The following is a 27,057-nucleotide window of genomic DNA, read 5'->3' as shown; positions in this document are numbered from 1 at the left end:
AAATTCAACGAAATTAGGCAGGTACTGCATGTCTCTGAATTAGTAACAGAACTTATAGCTAAATGGTTCTAGGATGTTTGACTCCAAACACAAATCTCTCCATTGTTGTTGTTTCTGCACATTACCAATTAGGAGAGAAATGAAGCTATAAACAGCATAAACAGAGCAGAATTAGATTAAGACCCTTTCCAATCTACAAAGCTTATGTTGAGGAAAGATAAGAATGAATTCATTAGCCAAGCAACAAAAATCCTTCCCATCTCTAATGGCAGCAATATTGCCACATACCTTCACTGTTTCTCTAAGTCTCTGCACAACAATAACTCAAGAGAGTTTCTAGTATTCACATGGGCTCCATTTTACAGTAGGAAAACTGAAGTGTGTTTGACTTCAAAATGACACAAAGCTATCTTAGTCAAGCAAGTCATAGAGTATCCTCAATCACTTTATGATGATGACGAATTTGGAAGATGAAGAAGGGGTTCCCAAGAAGAAATGGGCACCAGTGAGATGAGGCAGTGTTAGATCTCTCAACTTACTCCTCAAGCTGTCTCTTGGCAATTTTATTGTTTTAAAAGAGTAGAGCACATGCTATACTGATGGAGCAGTTGTCCTTTTCTCATACAAAGGGCACCATTTTATTCCTCTGAATTTTTTTGGCTACCTCAGTATAATTCATCAAGTGTGGTTATTGATGAGGCCTTGAGATTGGTCAGACAAGCATAAAATAGGGTCTTTCATGCCAATATCACATCATGCCTAGTAATTTTCCATGTTTTGGCATAGTACTTTCAGATTTAGCACCACTAACCTTACTAACGTCCCCTCATTTATCTACAGATGTTCTATTTTCTTTTATAGCAATATTAACAGAGTGGGAGGAGAAAGGTTTTTGTCCCATAATGCATTCATTAAAGCAGGAGTGGGATGGATAGAAGCTGGTTCCAATAACTGGTTGTACCATCATTGTGGACAGAGGCAATGTTCTTTGATCATTCCTCACTCTTTTGGAATGTGTTGAGAAACAATTACAACAAATTGGTAAATTCTGCTGACAGATGAGATAACAAGATTGCAAGCACTTTTCATCATTATTTCTTGAAAGAGAGAAATAAAATAAAAACCTTCCTCACTCAATGGAAAAAAGGAGACTATAACAGCCCTACAGTACTGTGTCCTAACATTTCAGTTATCTGTGCATTTAATAGATAAGTCACTGACAAACCCAAACTGGCAACACAAAGCTAATGATGATGAGCCTTTATTCAAGAAATTAGCCCAAGACCTACAAGCAAGAAAGAAAGTGATTTAAATGAAAATAATTATAATCTGGATGTGCACTCAAGGGTGATTTTGGCCTAGCTCTGAAACTCACAGGCTATATGTCTTTGGAAAGTTACTTGTTTTTTGTTGCTGCTTTCTCACTAATAAAATGGAGATTTTAATCACTATTTATTCTGCCTGCCTCACAGGACTCTTAAACACAGATGCAAATGAAAATGCTTTGTGCACTATAAGAATGAACTGTAGAAATGATAGTGATAATTAGCATGTTTAATAAAGCATAATACCTAAAACAACAAACATTAGCAGTAACAACAGTGTTCTTATTTGCCATCTACTATGGGACTTAAATATAAAACAAAAGGATTCAATCTTACAATAACTTAATGAATTAAATTTAACCCTTATTTTATAGATGAACATACAGGCTTAGAGGTGTTAAGCAAATTTTCCACAGTGTCACACTTAGCCAGTGACATACCCAGGGAATACATTGAAGTTTACAGAACCCTTGGTCTAAAGTATCACAATTATTATCAGGCAAATGGAAAAGTTAAAAGTATTTTCATATATCCTCAGCATGAAGCAAATCTATGCCATCCAGTCACATGAATAGTTCTGTGCATGCATAGCTTGATAATTGCATATAAATCCATCTGTCTCCTTATCCTGTTGTCATTTTCTAAATTCATCTCCTTTACACTGGTCTCCATGAACAACATTTGACATTATCTAAATTTGTTTATTCTCAATATATGCCAGAAGAATATAAAGTTTTTGATAATTATGAACTTTATCAACCTTGTTTGTTCTATATGCAGGGTAGCTCTAACAGTGAGGAACATCTAGCAAGTATCCAACAAACATTAGTGAAAAGAATGTCCAAGATTAAATTACCATTTCTTAAATTGTCTTAAATTCTAAACTAATCTAGTTCAGCAAAGAAAACCAAGACCTTTATAGAACCATTCTGATTAGTTGGATAATGATGATTTAGGATAAGCAAAAGTTTTTCTCTCAAGGCTTTTCAATACTTCATTTGCTAGTGATTATAAATAATTTGACTCTAACCTCTGCAACTTTGATAATATTATTGAGATATAAAACAAATTGTTTCATTGATTTTATAAACTTCATCTCAGCAGGATGTAGAAAAGAAATATTTCTTAGGAGCCCAATAAGTGGTAGATGAATGATAGCCCTTAATTATCTGGGCTAGTATTTTTCTCTACCTTCCCTTTTGGAAACTGAGATACATAAAAAATGAACATACAGATGACTGACAGTTAAGATATAAATTCCAAACTTTCCTGCTTGCTATCATTTTCATGATCTCTAAAAAAGCAAAAATAAAAAAATTCAAATAGCCCTATTGGTTAATCACATTAATCCAATCAACATCCAGTTTTTAACCTAATATTTCACTGTGTCTCAAGCCTTGTAATCTAAATAGGCATGAAAAATTTAGATTTTTTTTGGTCAGGAATTTCATGAGCTTCACAAGTACATTGTATACTCATCTTTATATACAGTTTTCTAATTTGGGGAGGGGAAGGAAAATAACAAAATGCTAAAATAAGGATACAGGTTGACCCATTGTAACAATGAGGTATACAATACACTATGTTGAAAATGAACTTTACAACTTCGAGTGTGGGGGAGGAAGAAGTTGTAGAGGTAGGGAGGGAAGGGATGGTAGGGGAAAAACAAAAGAAGAAGTAACAATACTCAATAGGAAATGTACTTATTACCTTACTCATGTAACTGTAACCTCTCGGTATAGTATTTTTACAATAAAAATATAAAAAATGTGCATCTTAATGCTTAAATTTCTCCTAGTTAACATATCATATACAAGCTAAGCCATGTCTATATATTATTCTCAAAATTCTAAAATACCTTTTCAGTGTTCCAGAGTACACTGGTACACAGTTTGACACATGTGAAATTCAGTTAAAAGAGATTTTTACTCAAATCCTGTCCCAGGACACATTATTTCCTTTCCTCCCATTGAAAGCATCACAACTAACCAGATTAAAGGAAACCAATTACCAACGATTAATGTAGATATTCACTGTAGACTTTTCTCTGTCAATACTTCTTTTCTGGGGAATAGCTATTGTTTTGTGGAATGCACCTCTCTTGGCACCATGATATTATTATTAGTACCAACTATCCTACCCACTCTCCATATTATTAACACTTTGTATTTAAGCCTATACTTGGTACTCATGACTTGCAGATGCCATGTTTGTGAATATGCCTTCTCACCAAATTTTATGTGTAATCCTCAAAAAAAGAATAATGATGATGCTTTTGTAGATATGGAAGAGTAGGAAAATAGTTACCCAAGTACATGTTTTCCCACTAAGATCAACCACACAATACTCTACCTTCCCATTAAAACCCTCCTTGTGAAAAAAGGATTTAATGTCACATTTTTAGTGCCATACTATTATAGTACCACATTTTTTATGCTTTTGGTTGGTGATTTCTCAGCTTAAAATGTTCCCCATCTGAATATTTCTGCATTGTTTCCTGGTTGTAAGTAGGCTGCAATGTGCTTTACAGAGAAATATCTGTGTTGAATGAGCTTTGTTTGCATATGAGTTGGTACGGGTTACTGTTGACTTCAGTTCAACAATACATATTAAGAAAGGTGTCTCTAATAAAATCATGAAACAAGGCCTCATATGTGTTAATCGGCCTCACTCTATGTCCCTCAGGAATAGCAGATCAGAATTCTCTAATTTACTTATGACACAGAATATGTTAGAACATAGCTAATGGAAATGGGGAGAATTGAAGTATGTTGATCTACCATAATATATTTTATAATTATAATATAATCATATAAAATCATTATATATTATATAATATGTAATATAATTATATAATACATAATATATATCACTATATAGTATGTAATGTGTAATATAATTATATAATATAAATAAATAATCATAAATATAAATATACATGTGTATGTGTGTATATATATATATATATATATATATGACAGAGAAGACAAACCTCATCAAGAAGCAAATTCAAAAATAGCTTCATGAAGTGGAAAGGGATAAAAGTGGCTCAGACATAAAAAAAAAAAGTGGAGTCCCAAAAGGTAAGTGTGGAACCCAGGATGGGCATGCTTTTTCTACAGCAGAGGGTTTCCTGGAGCTTTCCTGGACCTCTCAGATGCCAACATCACCATTTAGTATGTATTGATTGCCACGAGTATAGGTGATGGAAAATTTAACCCTTCAAGGTTCTTTCCCGTGTGTGTGTGTGTGTGTGTGTGTGTGTGTGTGTGCGTGTGTGTGTGTTTCCCGTGTGTGTGTGTGTGTGTGTATGCATGTGCACACACGTACACACATGTATCCTGAGGCTTGAACTCAGGGCCTAGGTGCTGTCCATAAGCTTTTGGGTTTTTTTTGCTCAAGGATAGCACTTTTACTACTTGAGCCACAGCTCCACATCTGGCTTTATGGTGGTTAATTGGAGATAAGAATCTCATTGACTTTCCTACCCAGGCTGGCTTCAAACAGCAAAACTCAGATCTCAGCCTTCTGAGTAGCTAGGATTGCAGGCAGGCATGAGCCACCAACACCAGGCCCATGCTTTTTTTTTTTTTAACAGAGCTTCTTTCTTTTCAATATAATCAACACTTTGGTAGTGGCACATTCAGGTTTACTGGGACAAAAGCAGCCCCTACTTGTTTTATAATCTCTCTTGCCCATACAATGGAATTTGTTAAGTACTGTATATTTAATTATTATATTCACAAAAAGAAGGAATTATTTAAGTACAAAATGAAACCACTTGGGTACCAAATAGATGAGGATTTTTTAAATAGTTTATACATACTGTACATTTCTCTCTTCCTCAGTTTTAAGTGGTGTGAAACCCATGTGATCAAATCATTTGAAATGTTGAGATAGAGGAATGACACTTCATGTGACAATGATATGGCATTTTATCTAAAATTGTGTTTTTTTTACATCTCATGAATGAATAAATGAATGATCACTATAAACTTCCTCAGCCTCTCAGATAAGTGGCTGTCACAAAAATATGAAGGCTAACAAAGCAGAAAAATGGAAAAGAGGGAATATGTCTTGAGGATTATAGTGAGGTGTCTTGCCAAATGCTTTGAAAGCATAATGCTCATGGTCTATTACCTTATTTCACAAGTTAGGGTGTAATGGGAGAAATGATCCAATTTATTATGTGTTTAAGATTCTGTCTATCCTTTCTTTTCCTCCTCTAATTCTCAGCTCCCTTCTCTCTGTCATCTTCCAATCTAATGAGATATCTCCCTCTCTTCCTTCATTACTTCTTCCTTCTTCTCCCTCTCCCTTACTCTCTCCTTCCCTTCTCTTCTCTCTCTCCCTCTCTCTCCCTCCCTCCTCCCCCCCCCTCTCTCACACACACACTATTAGGCTGTATGACAAAGTATCATAATAAAGGGAAAAAGAGGAGCAACAGTAATTCCTTTCCAAAATACCATAGCCCCAAAACTAATAGATATAAAATAAAATAGTATAATATGATACTATCACAAACAGAATTAGTTATATTTCCTTAAAGCATAGTGTAGTTGAAGGGTAAATGTAATGAGGAGAGAACATTTCAGCCAGGCCTTTAAAGTAGTCAGAGATTTACAGATACAAAATGGTTCAAGTTAAAAGGACAAGGAAGCAAGGAGATCATAGCTCCCAGATTCCGAGGTAGAACTCTACATTTGAAAAGTATAATTAGTAGTACGCTGTACAATTTATCAAATGTTGTGAAACTGTCATGCAAGACTTTGGTGTGATGTGAAGAGTGTTAAGCTGACTTCAAGGTGAATGAAAATTTGTCCTCTCAAGTGGAGGATTTGGTGGATGGTTCTGCGTCAATGTGCTTGTCAATAAAGAGCGCAAGATAGAGACTCTTTCAGTGGTGCTCTGTTCAAGGCTGTTGGCATCACTGCAGAAGCATTCTATTGTATTGTGGCTGCCATAGTTAAGGAAGACTTATACCAGATTGAATGGACTCAAGTTCACCAGGAGTCAGTGGAAAATCAACACCGTATATGAAATCCTCAAAGAACTCAAGACATAAATTCCAGTGATATATACTTCACAAATACTTCTGGAATACTTGAAAGACTGTATACATATATTCAACGAGCAAGATGACTGTACATGTGTTACAGTATTGTTTGGTTGTTAGGAGAAGCTTTGGTTTAGATGCTCAATCGTTACTCAGCAATTTTTGTAAGTGCACTCATCAGATGCCTGTGGAGGGAAGAATTCAGTGACCAGTCTCAGAAACAACTGTCCAAGGTGCAGATAAGGATACAGCACAGAAATGCTGCAACCAGGATCACAGCCATGGGGTCTATAGAGCTAGTGGGTGTTTTAAATGTCACCAGCATAACATGCTGAAGTGATAATATTATGGACACATTTGGCTAAATAAAATATTATAGTTAAAATTAACTTCATTTTTATTTGATAGGATGTACTAAAATTTCTAAACTCTTTTATAGTATATACTAAAATGTTTTAAATTCAAAGCATGGGTCCCCTTATATCTCCACTGGATATGTTCCTGAAATCGACACAGCAGAAGCCCTTCTCTGCTTCAGTTATAATAGCCATAAATATATTTGTGTTTTCAACTGTGCTTCTGCCTATGTAGTTTATTTGAAGAAAGCAATCTGTGGATGGTAAAATTGTTTTGAATGTTACTACTAGGCTAAACTGTGGTAAGGTGAAAAAATTGAGTGAAAAAATTCATTCAATGGAATGCTGTACAGCAATTAAATGGAAGTTGGTAAGCCCTATATCTCAGAGATAGATGAAGGGATATAATTGGTGAATAAGTGGCAAATGATACAATAAAAATTTTAGTATCGGGCTGGGAAGGTGGCTCAGTGGTAGAGCGCTTGCCTTGCATGCCCGAGGCCCTGGGTTCGATTCCTCAGCACCACATAAGCAAAAAGAAAAAAGCTGGAAATGGTGCTGTGGCTCAAGTGGTAGAGTGCTAGCCTTGAGCTGAAGAGCTGAGGGACAGCGCCCAGGCCCAGAGTTCAGGCCCTATGACCAGACCCAAAAAAAAAAAAATTTAGTATCAACTACAATGTATATCTTCTATGTCTGTATCTATATGTAATTACTTATATGATGATTTGGAAAATTCACACATATCTGACAACAGAAGTCTGAGGTTGGGAAGTAGTGAGGTGGGTGATGAAAAGCTGTCTAACCTTATTTATAATGCCAGAATTCATTTTTACAATGAGAATGTACTTTTATTAATAATATTATTATAAGAAGGCTACTAAGAGGATTAATCTTCATTCCAGCTCATGATTATTTGATGATCCAGGTAGGAAAGATCTTATTCAGCAACAGGCACAAAAGGTAACTTACCCTAAATCTGTATGTAACTTAGGAACAATGTGTGCAAGAAGCAGACAGAGCATCAAATTTCATGATTTTCAGGGCTAATCTGAGCCCATTAAGCTCCATCATCTTTTTATACATAAAAAGACAACTCTGTCTGACTATAGAAGGAGCCAAATATCTTACCAAACAACATGAATTTTTAAAAATGTAGACAGTTAACTGTTTGGTGTCCCTTGCAGCAGTTCTGTTCAGCTCTGAGCTATAGAGACCTCACCTACCCTGATCATCAGCACAGCTTTTCTGATGTCCCGAACACCGTCGTACACCAGGCGAGAGGCATCGATGAACTCATTCTCCTCAAATGGTTGGGGGATGTTGGCGCTCAGAGCCTCAATAGCAACCTCGACTTGTTCAGCAAAGCGTGGCATCACTGGGTTAAACACAGGGGGAAAAGTGCATTAGGCAGTTTTCTCTGGTGCTTTCTTACTCTAGATCTTGGTCAACATTGGTAGCTGAGTTTAACTCAACTTGCTGGTTTTTGTGCCACTTCCATCAGAAGGAGATATGAGCTGCTACTTCAAGTCTAGGGATGGTTTGCAAAAACAAAACTTATGATACCCTTGTAAAATAATGTAGCATAACTTAATGGTATAGATTTTATGTTATACTAACCTGAGTTGACTTACAGTTCTGCTAGTTACCAACTGAAAAACATTGGCCAAATTTTCTCAACCCCTCTAACCCCACTTCTTTGTTTATGAAATATAATGAAATCTCAATCCTAGGATCCAGTAGAAGTAAAAAAAAAAAAGTTCAATGAAACACAAAAGTATTGTATGGGACTACACTTTAGAAAGTATCAACAATTAATTAATTAGAAATGAAAAGTCATAGTTAGTAAATAGTAGGTCTTTAACCACTTTGGTGCACAGGCCAGTTCACTTTTGCCAGAAATGCAGTAATTGGGGAGAACGGAGATAGAAGTTGGACTCTAGAAAAGGAAAGAAGACAATCAGGGGTTATTCATTCACAAGAAAGACCTAAGTAGAGAGAAGGCCAATGAGCTCAAAGATAAGTTGTTCCATTTCACCAGATCACATTGATAAAAAAAAAAAAAGAACAAGCAAATTAAAGAATGTACAGTGCTGACACCTCTTTCTTCTCACCAGGACACCTGTATACCTGCTGGATGTTGGTGGAAAATAACCAGTGGAATGTCTGAAATATTTCCACTGACTACTTAGAAAATGCTGCTGTTTCACGGGTTCTTGAAAACTGTAATTCAATTTTCTCTGCTGTTCCTTTTAACAACCAAATCCTATGGCAGAGGAAAATCAAAAATATATAATTCATTTTATTTATAAGGACAATAAAATGAAAAAAATTATCTACTTCCCTTTCTGAACTTTCATGCCTGATTCATCTTTATGCTCCTTTTCATCCTCTGTGGGTATTTTTAACATCTACTTTAATCCCTGATGTTAGAAACTCTGCTAAATTACTTCTCTCTCTAGGGTCAGCATATTAAAGTTAAAATATTCCTAGAAATGTATAGTTCTACCAGGAAAAGTCAAACATCCTTAAAAAAAAGGAAGAAGGTTAGAGAAAATGAGGAAATGACGGTTAGAGGACAATGAGAAACTACTCTTTAACAGAACCTATCAAAACCAGACATGCAGGGCTGGGAAACTGGCTCAGTGGTAGAGTGTTTGCCTTGCATGCATGAGGCCCTGGGTTTGATTCCTCAGAAATACATAAGCAGAAAAAGCTTCAAGTGGTACTGTGGTTCAAGTGGTAGAGCTCTAGCCTTGAGCCGAAGAGATGAGGGACAGTGCCCAGGCCCAGAGTTGAGGTCCCAAGACCAACAACAACAACAAAAAAACATGGGGTGATCGTTCTTCTGTGGCTGAATTGTGATTTGTTTTTCAACTATTTGAAATTTTCATTTGGGCTTTTGAACTGCATTTAAGAGTTCTTTCTTTGTTGTGCTGTTTTTAATACACTATGTGATTTTTTTTGTTTCCTCTGTATGTTATTCCCTGTTGTATATCCCTGGTATATCCCCTGTTGTCACTGTATTTGATTTTGTTACCTTGGATCTTGTATATATATCTGTCTAATTTGGGGAGGGGAAAGGGAATAACAAAATGCTGAAACAAGGACACAGGATGACCCATTGCAACAATGATACCACAAGACAGTATATTGGAAATGAACTTTACAACTTTGGGGCAGGGGAGGAGTGAGGGAAGTGGGGGAGGGAAGAGATAGTGGGAGAACAAGGGAGGGAGTAACAATGTTCGACAAGAAATGCACTCATTGCCTTACTCATGTAAGTGTAACCCCTCTGTACAGCATCTTTACAATAAAATAAAAATCTGAGAATAGTTTGTTGCAAATTATGTTGATGTATCATTACAATATTGATATCAGTATCAAAATATGACATTATGGACCATAAAGGTATATGACTATCATGTTAATGAACAGTAAAATAAAAATTTCAAAAAATATATTTCTCATCTTGGTGCTTGCTGAGTAGGCACTCTAATCATTTAAGCCCTTGGGGCTGGGAAAGTGGTAGAGTGCTTGCCTTGCATGCATGAGGCCCAGGGTTCGATTCCTCAGCACCACATAAGCAAAAAGAAAAAAGCTGGAAGTGGTGCTGTGGGTCAAGTGATAGAGCACTAGCCTTGAGCTGAAGAGCTGAGGGACAGCGCCCAGGCCCAGAGTTCAGGCCCCACAACCGGACCCCCCCAAAAAAAAACATTTAAGCCCTAGCCCATTTTTCTTTTTATGAAAATTATATTTGTATTATCTTAAAGTAGCTATACAAAGGGATTACCATTCATCAAATCAGTTTCTGGATAAAATGCATCTTGATTAAGGCCACCCCTTTCATTATTCTCCTAACCCTACCCATCCCGTCAATTTCCTTAATTTTGTAAGGTATGCATTGAATTTTATGAATGCATTCTCCTTCTCCTCGGCTTTTTGTCTTTATTGTCTGACCCCTCTCAGTGACTGCACCTCCATCTTTCAAGTACCAGTTTCTTGGTATTCATTTTGTTAAATTGTTAGTTTCTCTAAAATATTACATTATTTGAATTCTATCCTGAAAAAATACCATATTTTAGTTAGTACACATACCTAGTGTGTTTACTTATACATATAGTAATTAGTTCTGGCTTACCTATGAGAAAAAACATGCATCCTTTGTCTTTGTGGACCTGATTTATTTCGTTTAACATAATTTTTTTCCAGGTCCATCCATTTCTTTGCAAGTGATGTAATCTTTCTAGTGGACAGTAAAATTCTACTGTGTATGTATATATGCCACATTTTCTTGATCCATTCATCCATTGAAAGGCCTAACCATTTTATCTTTAGTTTTTCAGATAGGCTCTCCCCTTTCCCTGAAGGAACCATAATCCCTCTATCTTTAACTCCCACATTGCTGGTATTATAGATATGAATCAGCCTATCTGGACATAAAAATCTACCTTTCTAAAACTAGTGAATAAATATTAGTCAATTTAATTTCTTTATCTGGATAACATATTTTTTACATGACTAAAAAATCCAGGTAATTAAAATTGAGCTCCTTGAGTATTAGAATATTTTTATATGTATTTAGCAACTGGAAATATGTACCTTTCTTAAATAAAATTACAAATCCCTTTTGTTCCTAAGCAGAAAATTCTAATTCTATTCTTCCTGTTGGCTTAGCTACTATGATCATGACCATCTATATTTTATGGATTTATATAATACTATATACTATTGGGTAGCACTTAGATGTATAAGATTGTCCCTATTGTATAACTGACAAGGTATAGTGTTCTTACGTGTATGTAAAATATTTCTACAAACCATAAGAGAAAAATATCAGAAAAATTGAGAAAGGATCAGCACATGCAACTCGCAGAAAAGAAATCCACATTACAGATAATTATCCAAGGAGATGCTGGATTTGACTGATAATCATTAAAGTAACAAGAGTAAAATATAGTATCACTTTTATCATTGTTGGGATTATTGCAAACAAATTACAACAATCTCATTAAGCTATACATAAAGGGAAACACTTCTCCAAATAGCAGTGCAAATGGGTACACATCATTATGGTCAGTACTACAAGAAAGCCCAGTGAAAGGAAGCATTTCAGACTCAGTAAATCAGGGCTTTATCTGTGATGTGGCCAAATATTAAAGTCTAAAGAGATATTAAGAAGCAGGTTGAGCAACCTTGTACTGGAGTCGCAGGAATGTCTTTATGTCTCTGTGGCTACAGTTGGGTTCTAGTTAGGTGTGTGTGTGTGTGTGTGTGTGTGTGTGTGTGTGTGTCTGTGTGTGTGTTGTATCATGTTTTTGTTTTTGTCAGTTGTGGGTCTTGAACTCTAGACCTGGGCGCTGTCTCTGAGATTTTCAGCTCAAGGCTAGCGCTCTACCACTTGAGCCACAGTGCCACTTCTGGGGTTCTGGTCGTTAATTGGAGGTAACAGTCTCACAGACTTTCCTGCCAGGGCTGGTTTGGAACCACGATCCTCAGATCTCAGCCTCTTGAGTAGCTAGGATTACAGGCATGAGCCACAGGAGCCTGGCCTTGTTAGGTTTTACATTTCTATAGCTAAGAAGAATATTATATAAAATTTGAGACTGAAAATAACCAGTCTCACAGGATTCCATCAACATGCTGTACCCCAGCCTTAATGTGAATCCTCCAAGTCAGAAGAAATCATTATGAGATGTCCAATGCAGATCCATAGCCCTTTACTTGTGTTAGAGAAAAATGGAACATTCTCTGGAGTCAATATAGTATGTAACTCCAGAGGCCAAAGTGTGAATGCAAAAAGCAAATTGAAAAGAGAAGATTATTTGTAGTGATTTAAAACACCACCAAAGACTTTTATTGTGATTTAAACACATGTATATTGTTTTCTTTTTTCTATTTCTGAAAGGCTATATATCTCCTTAAATAATATTTATCTTGGAAGGAAGAAAGGAAAGTCACCTGTTTCGTCAGTCTTTGCTCGTTTTAGAAAAATGAGTCATTTTAAATTCAGATATTTTAAAAAATAAACAATTGATTTCTCAAGTTTTATTTCCTTGTAGAAAAGAGTTCTGGAAAAACAAGGCCTGGAACCTAGTAGAAACCAATTTAATCAACAGCATTAAATTGCATATCCATCAGATATTTGGACTGTGAACAATTGTTTATATTCTACCTTAATAAATATGGGCCAGAAGTTTGAATTCGCTAGTTCCCATTACCCAGACCCTGGCCTCATAAATACTTCTCAAGCAACTTGAAGAATTTGTGTTGTATATAAAGGGGTGAGAAATGTATGTTATCCCTTTTTTTGTCTATGCAAGGTTATCTTGAGGAAGAAATGAGAATTAAAGTCAGCGATTACAGATTATTTTGGTCCAACTACCTGATTCTGTGTCATAGGGAGAGAGAAAAAAAAGCTAAAACCTAAAGAACCATTTTCACAAGAGATGCTGTAAAACCCAGAGTTGAAGAAGGCCCTTCTGTTTGTACAAATCTCTAGTCAGATTTAGATGGCAGGGACCACTGATGTGGACAACAGTGTTTTCTACTGGCATTGTGAAGGTACTAAAACAGAAATGCCATCAATTTTCAAAAATAAATAAATAAATAAAAGGTTGGGGTTAAGAGTAAGAACTTCTTCCTTTATGCCTTTAAGCATTCATATCGTAATAATTTTAGTCTTGGTCAAATGCCATTGCTCTTTAGTTTGGTGTTTTTGCTCTTTCCTGGTTTACTTTTACTCTCCTGTTTCCAAGAGCAGTAAGTCAGTAAAACAAAAAGTTTATAAAACATAGCTGGGCATAGTTCAAGTGTCATGCCTTGCCGAGCCTGTGTGATGTCCTGAGTTCAACCCTAGTAATGCAAAAGAAACAAAAAAAAATTATAGAGCAATGGTCTATCCAAACAGAACCTAAGGTATCCAGTTTAACTATGAATTCTTTTAAAGTCTTGCTCAAATTGCTTCACATAAAATCTTGATTTTTGCTAATTAGGACAAAACATAGCATTTTCCTTTGTGATTCACACATTATATATTAAGAGTTTCTGATACAGGATTACATAAGTAGAGCTTCTTTCTACTTTCTCAGTTACATCAAACAATAATGGCACTTGCCTTACCATTATTTATTAGAAATGCTGAATTGTTCTGAAAAGCTTATGTCCTGGAAAAGATGATCAACATTGTAAATAAACTTGGATTCTAAACATACTTTTACATTTATGCTGCTTACTCTGCCATAAAATGATGACATTCCAGGAGTAATGAAAACAGAGTTAAGTTTGCATATGAAAATCAAGGTCGTATCATTCTAGCATCAAGTGACATCCTAAAGCATAGGTGAAACAGTTCTAGAACAAATGCTCCTGAGATTTCAGAGGTGAAGTTTCACAGCACAGGCAAGTTAGTGAAATGAAGGAAAAGTTGTACTAAGGTAAAAGTTGGACTGCTGATAGCCATAAAGGAAAAAAAAATCCAAGGTTAACCAAAAGGTATAGAGATGAACAACCAGTCACCACTCTCAGCCACTGTACAGAGTCCATATTGTAGCTTTAAATACTATATTGATTTGTTATAAAGCAGAGGAAACTATAAAATCTCCTTATCAAATTGCAAATACAAATCACATTTCCTACTTACCTATAGTTTCTGTCCCTCTTCATTGTTCTGTCTCACTGTCTATTCTTACATACACTCAAATGCTGCAATTACATTGAATTATGTCTATGTCACCAGATATGACATGGAGATAAAACATGTCATATTGACATGCCCATGATTTATGTATGCTCTCATACTGAAATGTACTTCCTTCTCCTTGGACAGATGAATGCTTCCTCAATTTTCAATCTCCACTTAGAATGCTATTGTGAAACCATCTTTTAAGCACTCACTGGACTTCTGTTATACAGAAGTATCCAGTTGGGAAGAGAAGGACCAGAAGTTTGGGATGTGGGAAAGAATTCAGAAAACTTGTCAAAGTATTTTTGGGAGAAAAATGAGTAGAATTACCATTTCACATTCTCTTTTTCTGCCCATCATTCAGTCTTAGTCATTAGTTTTATTGAAGGTTTCATGTGTCATACACCAAGTTATTAGTGGACCTTCTGGTGTGGTCAAATAAATCTGTGCTTAGAACGCTTTCAGAACTAAATATTTTTGAGCAAGAAGTTTGTGAATTCTATTCTTGACTAAGTCATCCAGTCTGAACTGGCACATCCGCATGCACAGGTGTTATCCGTTTGGGTGGTACAATCAACCCACACTCTGAGAGCTATGTTCCTCACACAAATTTCATTACAGAATACAGAGAAAATAGACAAAGCTTCTGAGAGAGAGAAATACTTGTAATAACATGAAATAAATAGATAAGATGAAGATTATTTGAATAAACCTAACAAGTGAAGACATACCAAGACTGATGGAATTGTAGCTCCTTCCAGTGAAAGCACTGATACAGTATACTTTCCTGTTATAGATAGTCCATAAGCCTTTTGGCAACTGGAATTTGGAAATTATTAAGAGTAATGTTATCACAGGAGGTAGGGTCAGAAAGTATTAATTTGAGGGAACACTGGCATTATTCCAGTTTTCCCTATACAAGCAAAGCATTGTTCATACTATTTCTACAACTAAAGCATCCTTTCCCACAGGAGCTTTCCCAGCTCCATTACAATATTGTCTGAGTAGAAGGTAGTCATGTACACAATTCATTGTGAGGGATGACACCAGCCTTGATATTCAGAGAGGAACCATTGGTTCCCTGTCAGAGCCTATATTACCATGTACCCATATTTACAAATGCATAGGTTGAGAGACTCAATGACGAGTAGCATAATCAGGAAAGAATTTTAGGATGTCTGACAAATGGACAAAATAGACCACATAGGAACACACTCAATTTCTGGCATGATGACCCTATTTTCTTATGCTATGGCTACCAGACTACAAAAGATCCATTGTATCAGATGATGCTATGTAGGATGTTGTCAGGAGGGGCCAAAAATATGAGAGATAGTACAGAGGGAAAAGCTGAGATTGCTTTAAGGTAATTGCAAAAGAAAAATTCGGGTAGCTCACAATCAGGTGCTAGAAAAGAAATGAGGCAGTGATGGCAAAACAAAGTCTGACCAGCAGCTAGGCGCTTGTGGCTCAGGCCTGTAATCTTAGCTATTCAGGAGGTTGAGATCTGAGGATCACAGTTTAAAGCCAGCTCGGGCAAGAAAGTCCATGAGATTCTTACCTCTAATAAACCACTAGAAAACTGGAAGTGGCTCTGTGGCTCAAGTGATAGAGGACTAGCATGTCTTGAGCTCAAGAACTGAGGGATTGCACCCAGGCCCAGAGTTCAAGCCCCACGACCCACCAAAAAAAAAACAAAAACAAAAAGAAAGAAACAAGAAGTGGCACTATGGATCAAGCAGTAGAGTGCTTGCCTTGAGATGAAGAGCACAATGACAGTGCCAAAGCCCAGAGCTCAAACCCCATGACCAACAAAAAAAAGAAAAAAAGAAAGAAAGTCTGGCCAACATATACAAAGCACTAAGTATGCCTTAGTGATTGTGTGCTTCAGCACATTAGTGAAATGGAATTTTGAGTATAAAGTTCCAAGTCATTACCTATGCCCCCTTAGGAAGTAACCCAAATCAAAGCAGAATTATATCTATACCTTTAGCCCCACTAAAAAACAACAGAGTACAACTCATAGAGGTTGGCTAAAATTTTAGCAAAGAACTGCATGATTATGAATCAAAATTTTAAGAGTTCCTTCATGGGTAACCCTATCCCCACAATAGAATCTTTCAAAATCCTCAGTTTACCACCATTTCTGAAATTTAGATGGGAATTTCACCTACTCAGCAAGATGTAAGCATATGGAGCTCTACTTCAGAAATGCTTTCTAATGATTTCTCTGTGAATGATAAACCCACGCCTTTCACTACATGTAGATGCATATGGATCAAGTACAAAGGCGAATGGACTCTTGAATCACCAGCAGACTTGAATTCTGAATTACGGCATGAACAAAACTTTTTACTTATGATCATGATTTCTAACACATGCTCTAATCCTGGTTATACCTTTCATCATAGTTGGCCATATAGCTTCCCTGAGATGTAGAGAAATGATTTTTATTTAAAGTCAAATGGAATTTTCCCATTTATTGGATTCATATTTTTCCTTTTAAAAGTACAACATGATCTTTGAATCATGTGCAATATTTACTTTTTCTCTATTTAATTCTCTTACTCTATCTTCTACTCCAATCCATTTTTATAATTGCCTTGAAGCAATCTCAGCTTTTCCCTCTGTACTATCTCTCATATTTTTGTCCCCCCCCCGCCCCCGACAACATCCTACATAGCATCATCTTGATACAATGGATCTTTTGTAGTCTGGTAGCCATAGCATAAGAAAATAAGGTCATCATGCCAGAAATTGAGTGTGTTCCTATGTGGTCTATTTTGTCCATTTGTCAGACATCCTAAAATTCTTTCCTGATTATGCTACTTGTCATTATGTCTCTCAACCTATACATTTGCAAATATGGGTATGTGGAAAGAGAGGGAACCAATGGTTCCTCCCTGAATATTAACGCTTGTATCATCCCTCACAGTGAATTATGTACATGACTACCTTCTACCCAGACAAAATTGTAAAGGAAATGGGACAGCACTGTGACAAAGGTATAAAAAGGAGTGGGTCTCTATCTTGTTTGTCCTTTATAGTTATCTTGGTGATTATTTTGATTAAGATGAAAATAAAGCCAGTTGCCATGTAGTGAGCCAATCTATAGAACAGCCTACAATGTTAAAGAACCGAGAGCCCTTGGTCATCAGGCAGAAAGGAATGGTTGACCCTATACCCAACAACAAACCCGAAAGAATGACCTTCCTATCCACTTAGTAAGCCTGAAGGTGGATTGATGACAGGATGCCAGCCCTGCTCAACACCTTGACTGTATCTTTACTGAGAGATCTTCAGGCAATGGCACACTACAGCTTTGGCCTCTACCCAAACACTCATTTTTAATTACAGGTAAATACACCTAACATCCTTTAGCTAGTTGGTGGTACAACCATACTGATTCACCGCCAACAAAAAAAAGCAGTCTTTGTGGGAGGGAATGAAGCTTAAAAAATAAGAAAAAAACTCTCAAAATTGTGTCAATTTTCAAAATTGGAAGTTGGTTTTCCTTATTCTAAAAACTGAGTTTCCTCAGTTTTATATTTTTCTGTAGCTCTTGGTAATTACAATGTTCCATTATGTAGTAAGGAATTACATGTGAAACCCAATCTCAGGGAAATATCTAATAAACTCATGTCTGTATAACTCGGTTGCCAAGAAGGGCAATGTTCAATGTCAAACAATGTGTTCCAGTGTGACTTCACCACATCCACGAGGAAAAGAATGTTCATAAAAGTTAGAATGATGGGAAGGGTGACATTGATCAAGATGCATTGTACTTCTAATCTAATTTAGGGAATTATAACCTTTTTATGCAATCACTTAATAAAATTCAAAAAATTAAAACTTTATAGGATAGGTTAGAGAAATTGAGATTCAAGCCCAGTTTTCCCAGTTCTGATGAAACCTTCATTCTAGTAAATCTCTCAGCTTAATTTAATATTCTTATAAAACTATTTCCTAGCTCAAACTTATGCAAATCTAATTATTTAGCTTAGTTTGTTGAATTTAAATTTTGAGTGAAACATCTTCAAATGCATTTTAAACTGGTATATAGGCAGTGTAAAAATAAATCTTAAGTAAATCTTCCTTTTAATTTAAATCATTATCTGTCCATGCTAATGGTATAGTGTCTTTACAATATTATCTTTTGATAAGGTTTCACTATTCAGAAAAAATGTGGAACATTGAAATACAGGAGCCAGGGCAAAGTAGCCCAAATTAGTCTGATCCTTGTTCTTGTCTATTACTGCCTCTCTAGATAACCATCATCACCATTTAGGCTAATCCAAGCTCCTCTGCCCTGTGTGGGTCCTTGGGCTTCCATTCATCAACATCATTCATCTCTTTTCTCTGTGGGAGTTCCTAAAGGCTGCCATTTTCATAAGATCATGTTTGGAAAGTTATAATGTACATTTCCAACATCAAAATCAAATTTGAGTTCCAGAAGGCCATACATAACCCATGAGCTGAATTGTTTGATAAAAGATGAAAAAGGGCTGCCTTGAAGAAGGGGGGGGAAGCAACTCTAAATTCCATTCATGACAGCAACCCTTAGAGAGTCAGAGAGCGTCCATCTGCTCTTGTTTAGACACAAAATCCTCTACCCAAGGAAAGAAAGTGCTTACTTGGAAGAATTTCTTATAGATTAAAACAAGCATTTCAAAAAATAATGGCAAATAATTTATAAAAAGAGGAAAGTTGAGTGAATAAAGAATTGAGTGCACAGCCTTATTTAGCTTACAATGTTCATCAAAACCTAGTTTTCTAAGAGTTGAGTTTGTCATCTGTGCAGTTTAAATACTTAGATTGCATTAAGATGTAGTAAAACACTTGCTAAGAATTTCTTACTCATGATTTAAAAGATCTTGATTTTGACATTAAATGTGCAATTTTTAAGGAAATGGTAAAATCCCTCAAAATAAGCACCATGTCATAGCTTTCATTTACATTAATAAACACTTTTGAGTTTCAACTCTTATCAAGCTTGGAGGAAATGAAGGGGTGTTTTTTGCTTTCAAGGGGTTAAAATTAAAATCATTACACAAAGTTAGAATGATGTGCTCATGACAGACTACCAGAAAAGATACACATTAAGACTAATAAGAGGCAAAATGGCAAATAATCAGTATTTGAGACACAGGGCAACATATGGTCAGAGTCAAAGGAATGACACAATGAGAGTAATGTGGACAAAAAATGGGATTGGCTATCACGGTTACATGGAGGATTTTGCTAACAGAAGTCAGCTAACACCAGCGTTGGTAGAGTAGGGATGGCAAGCCAGGTGGGATATCATTTTGGGGTTATTTTGACCAGAATTTAAAGAACTCCTCCGCTCATTATGTCCATGGGTTATTTCTGACCCTCCAGGTATTTCATATCTTCACATCTTTAAACGGTTTCTAGATTAATAATTTATTACATGTGCATTCAAGTGACTGTCAGCACCTGACTCAAGCACCTGTCACAGAAGAGGTAGGTTCACTCTATAGAGGAGCTGATGAAGCTATACTTCCTTCCCAGGTTATGCAATTAACACATCCAGTTTCTATGAATACCAGTGCTGATCCTGATAGACAAAATATACAGGATGCTCCGTATCCCAATTCCCACTACCATAGCTGCAGCACATACAGATGAACAAATCAGTAACAGTATTATGAATCCATTGTAGTGATTCATGCAGATTCAGAAATTCATGTGCTTTCTTTTGATTTTTTACTGACAAATGAGAACCAGGAAAAAAAAGTGTACTTGATTCTGTCTGTTGCCCCAAATCCATAGCAAACAAATGTGTAATTGTGAGTTTTCCTATGTCCACTTTACACCATCCCCTGTTCCATTGATCAGGATATCATTACAAGGCTCAAATTAGGCACTATACTTTCTCTTAACCATATTATTACTGGAGCTCTTTTCCTACTCTGATAAACCTGACCATTTCTAAAAATTGTAGGAGAAAGCATCATTTACAAACTAGCCAGTGTAGAGAAACATTTTCATGTTTCTACATGATTAGGGATTTCTGAGCAAAAATTACCATCCACTTGGTACAAAAGTTGTAACTAAGACTGACAACTCAATAGAAGTTATAACAAAGAGTTAAAGCATCTGGAGAACAGTTTTATTTCCCCCAAGTGATATGTATTCACCTTTCAAACTGGCATAAACTAGAATACATAGATTTATTTCTCAAAAGGTTACAACTAGAGATTTGTAACAAGACCTTCAGGGCACTTGTTTACATGAAGAGGTAAAGATCTCTATTCAGCCCTCAGGGGAGAAGGGATAGCAGATCACCAACTGCTATATAAGCTCTCAGGACCATAACTTGTGGTTCCTCTGCTGCAGTACAGATGTCCTCTGTATGTGCAGCATTTACCAAGCTACACTGGTTGTGTTTGGGGAGGGAAGGAGTGGAGGAGGGAGGAGAATGGATAGATAAGGGAATGTAAAAGCCAATGTTGTTAAACTAGTAAACTAGTAATGAGTTTGTTCTCTAAGCCCCAATTTTTTTACTCAGTTTCAGGAGAAAGTGAATAAACAGATGTTTTTAAAACTTATGAGTCAGTTTTTTTGATGCATATAAGTCTGTATGTATCAGTCATACAGACAAAAATGAATAATTACATACACATCATCTATTTTAAAACTATTACATAATTTTCTCATTCCTCCCCTTACTTCAGACTTCCTACAATCATAGATGTTAAAGCCATCAACCTATATTTTCATTCATATCACAATCATTTTGACTATTCAAGGGGAAATAAAATACTTTACATCAATAGTAAGGATTATATTAACTTATATTTCAAATATATTAAAATGTCCAGACTGAGAAACCTCAGACATTACAATGCCTGTTAAAATTCATTACTTTCATAATCTCATTTCAAGGTCATTCATGGAGAAGTGACTGTAACAGTCTTTCTGGTCTACAATATTTTGGCCTTCCCAATAAGCTGTTTCTACCAACTTCTTCAGATATTAATATTTCCCTTACCATTTCCTTCCAACCCATCTATAATAAAACAGGTCACCCAAAGCCTGTCTAATGGAATGAGTTCACTCAATTAGTCCAAGTCTACAAATCCTGTCTCAAATACCTGGCAGATTCTGTTCCTTCAAAATGTTGAAAGTAGAAAGAAAAATAAATCTATCTGAAAACTTTTAATCTACAGTCTTCAGGTTCCTGGTAAGAAGGCTTTCAATTGGAAAAAAAGGTGCAGTATTTGTTTGAAATTAATATAAAATGTTTTATATTAATTTCATAAATATACATAAACATTAAACACTATGTCATCTTAGGCTGTGGGTATATAAGAGAAATATCTACTGCTAGGAACCAAATCTGATTATAAGCACAGCTTTACAGCTTTACACTGAAGAAGACCAACTAAATGTCAGGAGACATTTAGTTCTTTGTTGTCTCTAATTGGGGGACATGACTTTGCATTAAAGGACTTGTGCAGTCAATAGATATTGTAGAGGAGGAGGAAACTGAGAACATTACAGTAATCACAATCATCACAGTACAGATATGATTTCCCAGGAGAGTAATGGAACACCCATTCAGGTGGAGAAGGTTTGTACAAATGATGTTCAAGCAATGATTGTGTTGAGTACAAGGATCAGGAAGCCAAGAACAATGCTGCACACATCCCAAGCTTACGATAGTGACTATTCTTGAAAGACAAAGATCCAGAAAATACAAGAGAAAACTTGGCCTAAGATTAATTAACTAATTTGTTCAAGTTAAAAGTAATAGTCAAACAACTGAGTTCTACTAATTCCTATTTTGGATTCCTTCAACAGTGTTTTACTGGCCCAAATGTATCTATAATACTCTTTCTAGTCTAGATAATTTCTTCTTGATGATCCTATTTACCTATACAGACATTATGCCAAAATATCCTTGCTTTTTTGAAGAAATTTAGGTTAAGGAGGATGAAAATATAAATGATACCATATTTGGCCCCCATGTACTCCAGAAGAATGAGATTTCAGCCAAAATTATCAATATATGGAAATTTCATTTAAAACTATGTTCTTGGGGTAGGGGGGCTAAGAGGATAGATCAATGGTAAAGCACTTGCCAGCATATCTGAGGATCTGAGATTGATTGCTAAGTACCCTATTAAAATAATCCAATGAACAAATAAATATTTTTTTAATTTTTTTGGTCTCTTGTCACCACTGAGAAGCAATGTCTGGCAAAATCTCATAGCTCTTCCAACCCTATAACATTCATATTGCTACAAACCTGTGCCAGCTATCACATTCACAAAACTAACATTTTAACACAATCCATCCAGTGAAGAATGATCTCCTCTGTGCATATCTAAATATGGTATCACTGAGTCCATTCTCCTTTACCCCTCAGACTCCTGCAACAACTGAGTTTGGAAATGAGATCTCTGAAAATCTTCAAGCATGTACTTACAACTGAGCTGTTGGAAATTAGTTACAATACAAATTTTACTAAAAGGCACCCAAAATATGACATGTATATTACTTAATAGATATCCTAGGGTCCATTTTCTTGTGTTTCCACCAACACAGATTAATTTCTTAAGAAATAGGTAAAAGTTTACACAATGCTCACCTACAATTTTAGCATACTAATATTTCACAACAAAATATTTTCTTAAAACATTCACTGTCAATACACAAAGAAGTATCTGTCACATCAGACCTTGTCTTTACTGAGAACAAAAAATAATTCATACAAAATAAACCACAGATGGTTTTGTTATTCTGTGGGTACCTTTCAATTTTATAACCACTCAATGAAAACAAACAGGGGGATACAGTGATAATCTTCTCCTGCACCTCCTTCCTCTTTTCTGCATGGCTAAACAGGGCTGACCCCTGCTTGTGAACTCCTTTGACAGCAATATCTGGTTTAGTCAAAGCTCTCTGAGCATTCTGCTCTTTTATAAATACTTCTTCGTAATATACTTCCACAGCACACTCCATACTGGATCCTGTCTGTAGTACATAGGTTTTATTTTGCTCTGTTTAAATTATCCCTACTGGGGGGCAACTTCATCTTAGTGGAGTGATTCATTTCCCCTCCCTAAACCTTCAAGGATACCTGGCAATAACTCTAGATGGTTTTTGTTATAAGAATTTGAGGTGTAAACAATTCTTGATAAGAAATGTACTCATTACCTTGCTCATGTGGTTGTAACCCCTCTGTATAGTATTTTCACAATAAAAAAAATTTATTGAAAAAAGAATTTGAGATGAAAGGGAGAGGAGATACTCTAATCCTCCAGTGAGTTGAAATTGAGGGTGCTTCTAAACATTCTACAATGCCAGATGTCAATCCCCAGGAAAAACTAGATAAATCCAAAATGTCAAAACAGTGAAGAGGCTGAGTTTCTGAGTATGGATATTGAAGCCAATGATTCAGATTTAAGAAACAAAACAACAAAGGAAGGGTTAACAATGCTTGATAGGAAATGTACTCATTATCTTACTCATGTAACTGTAACCTTTTTGTACAGTGTCTTTACAATAATTTTTTTAATGAACAAAGAAAAAAATCTGTAGAACTTTGTAGGTAAGTCAGGCTAGAAAACAAAACACAAAAAAACACCTGACCATTTGTTCAGTTTTTTTCTCTTTGTCATATTCCACTTACTAACCACTTTCCCTTTGTATCCACTTTCCTGCTCTATTCTTCCTAAACAAAGTTGCATAAGCTTATATAGAAAAGTGACCAACTAAAAAAAAACATAAATCAAAGGTAGAAATTTAATCATCAATAATATTCATAATTTATATAATTTGAGGCAACATGACTTCTTAGCACAGGCCCTGACATTAGAACTGATCTATTATCTAATCTAATTTTTAGATAATATATAAAAGCAAACAAAACCTCATTCAACCACTATCACAAAGCTGATTTTTGGTCCTTTCAAAACTACATGTGTCTACTCTATACAAACACAGTACCCAGCAATTCTGATGAGCAATCAGCCAGCTTACAGTTAACATTTTGGCTTTCATTTCTGGGGCAAGTTTCTAGTTACTTAAGATTACAATATTGTTTTTTATTAAGAAGAATAATTGAAGAGAGAAGCAAAAGAATTTGTAATGTCTTAGAATATTCAAGTTCTTAGCCCATCAATACAAATGATATTTCCATATTTTCTATTAGGGTTTTATGTAAGTGTCTATTTCAATCTCTCATACATGATCATTTTCCTCATTACTTTCCATAGATTCTGAAAAAATGGAACCTATATTGCTTAACTACTGTATTCTGTTAGGAGCTGGACATAGTTATCAAATTTTAAAACACTATATATAGAAATCTTCAGAATGCTCAATCATTGCAAGAAGAGCTGGTGTGAGAACATCTAATGGTTTGACAATAAGAACTAAGTAACAATTAGCAACACTAATCCAGAAGTGGTGATTGTTTCATTGACTGTTTCTTAAACAGAAAAAAAACAGCCACACAATTATTGACATTTTTAGAGTGTGGATGAAAGGTATTTTAAAATTTCAATCAAGTAAGCAGTTGCCCTTACATTTAAGTAGATGTTGGCCCAATGAGTAGGAGACTAAAATGTCTCCTAAATAGTACCTGAATTCTATTGGAGATCAAAGTCACATATTTGCTCTGTTTCTAACATTTGCTACAATTGTTCTCATTAATCAGGTGCAGGTTAAGAGTCTTGTCTCTGCTTCTTTCACTCTGTTGATATTCTTTATGCATGTTTAGCATCAAGATATAGATATACTACATAAAGTTAAGACTTTGCAAAATAGAGTTGGTGAGTCCAAACATATGAATCAGAGTAAGTGGAGGGGAGAATAGTTTCTCCTTTCAAGATAAAAAAAGTTTCTAAACTGGAGAGAAAAATGACAGTTTCTAACTCACTTAAGCGCGGTATAACTAACTGTAAAGCTTGTCTTAGATTGTACTATTGAATGTAAAGGCCATGCCTATTTGAAGAAAACAGTACAAAACCCCAGCTAATTAAAATGCAGATATATCTTATTGTACTTATCATTGTTAGGTTAAATTCCAAGTCTGTTAGAATTCTCAAAAGCATCAATCTCTAGGTGTGTTCTTTGTTATATATTACACTCTTCCCTTTCTTCTCATATGTCAGGGAAAATGACCAATGCTTGTAGTTATACACAGTTTTGTCTTGCTATTTACGGGCAAACAAATTCTTTGTAAATAATATTTTCCCTGCAGGAGAAAACATTTCTACTAGCATGTCTCATCATGCAGAACTTGGAGCAGTGCTCTATGTGACCTTTCAAAGACATCTATTTTTAAAATGCCTAGTAGTGTCTAAAGTTCACGTGCAAACTCTTCCAAAAGTTCCTGTTGGGGTTTGAGGGAAAGGTTTTCTGTGCATACATATGACCCAATTCATTACTCATTCACAGCTCCATTCAACATGGAGTTACATTCTTATTTTATCCTTTAGTTTTCCCTTTTCCAAACATTTCCTTTCTCTCTCACACACACACAGTTTTTCATGCATATACAAACATAAACACACATGCATACCAAAACAAACATACAAAGCACAAATGACTTAAGTGTCTCAAACCAAGAGATATTCGTCTAGAGTGAAAAAACTACCTCCCCTCCCCCCAAAATAAAGATCCAGTCTTTTCAATATTGTAGATTTTTTCTGCTGACTTGGTAGAAGAACTACTACTAACTCCATAGAAGGGGGTCATTTTTCTTTTTTTTTTCTTTCTTTTTTTTTTTCGGTCGTGGGGCTTGAACTCTGGGCCTGGGCGCTGTCCTTCAGCTCTTCAGCTCAAGGCAAGCGCTCTACCACTTGAGCTACAGCGCCACTTCCGGTTTTCTGGTGGTTTATTGGAGATAGGAGTCTCAAGGTCTCTCCTGCCGGGGCTGGCTTTGAACCGCGATCCTTAGATCTCAGCTTCCTGAGTAGCTAGGATTACAGGCGTGAGCCACCAGCACCCGGCTAGAAGGGGTCATTTTTCTATCTCCATGCACTAGAGACTTACGACAAGCATTCACACTTAGGTGTATCTTATAACAGCTATAAGTCCTTGGAGGTGACCACATGCACCTGGAGCAGCCATAAAAGGCTGTCATCAAGGGAAGGTAATGCCATTTTAGCTGTCTGCATTTCCCTTTCTATGAGCATTTTTTCCTTATGTATTCCCTGGAGTCTGTATGCTTCACACTGACACTACACAGCACTTCTTTAAGGTCCTAGCTTCTCAAGTAATAGAAGGAGAAATCATTTTCAAGTTCATATTACAATTTCCAATCACATCCATACCATTTTCCTTATCTAGCCTCTTTATAGATTCAAATCTACATGTTCTCATTTATCATGACAAAGAATACAACTTCCTATGTCTACTTTCTAAAGTCCCTATGAGAACCCAATGAAATTACATAGGAAATTACATAGGTCTAAAATAGTAAGATTGTTATTCTGCTAAATTTATCAATTAAAATTCAAGAAACAAAGTACACCAAAGTACTCCGTGCCTCTTACTGTATTCTATCTAGAAGCATAAGGGACTATATAAAACAATGAACCACCTTTGTTCAGGCACAGAAAATTAATCATGGCATTAACAATTTTGCTAGGTATATTGTCC

The 27,057-nt window shown here is 35.8% G+C and overlaps 1 protein-coding gene across 3 annotated transcripts in view; it reads right to left on the bottom strand.

Moving 5' to 3' along the window:
* The window catches only part of Ctnna2 (catenin (cadherin-associated protein), alpha 2), a 1,112,116-nt gene that overhangs the window by 59,435 nt on the left and 1,025,624 nt on the right, over nucleotides 1-27,057 (bottom strand). For all 3 annotated transcript variants that reach the window (XM_013031823.1, XM_013031821.1, XM_013031822.1), the window contains exon 13: nucleotides 7,961-8,112. In XM_013031823.1, the coding sequence (XP_012887277.1) occupies nucleotides 7,961-8,112 (152 nt within the window). The remainder of the gene's footprint in view (nucleotides 1-7,960; nucleotides 8,113-27,057) is intronic.

This window comes from Dipodomys ordii, unplaced genomic scaffold (assembly GCF_000151885.1).
Source record: "Dipodomys ordii isolate 6190 unplaced genomic scaffold, Dord_2.0 Scaffold144, whole genome shotgun sequence".
NCBI lineage: Eukaryota > Metazoa > Chordata > Mammalia > Rodentia > Heteromyidae > Dipodomys > Dipodomys ordii.
The sequence above is the reverse complement of the archived record's forward strand: the minus strand, read 5'-3'. Positions and strand labels throughout refer to the sequence as shown.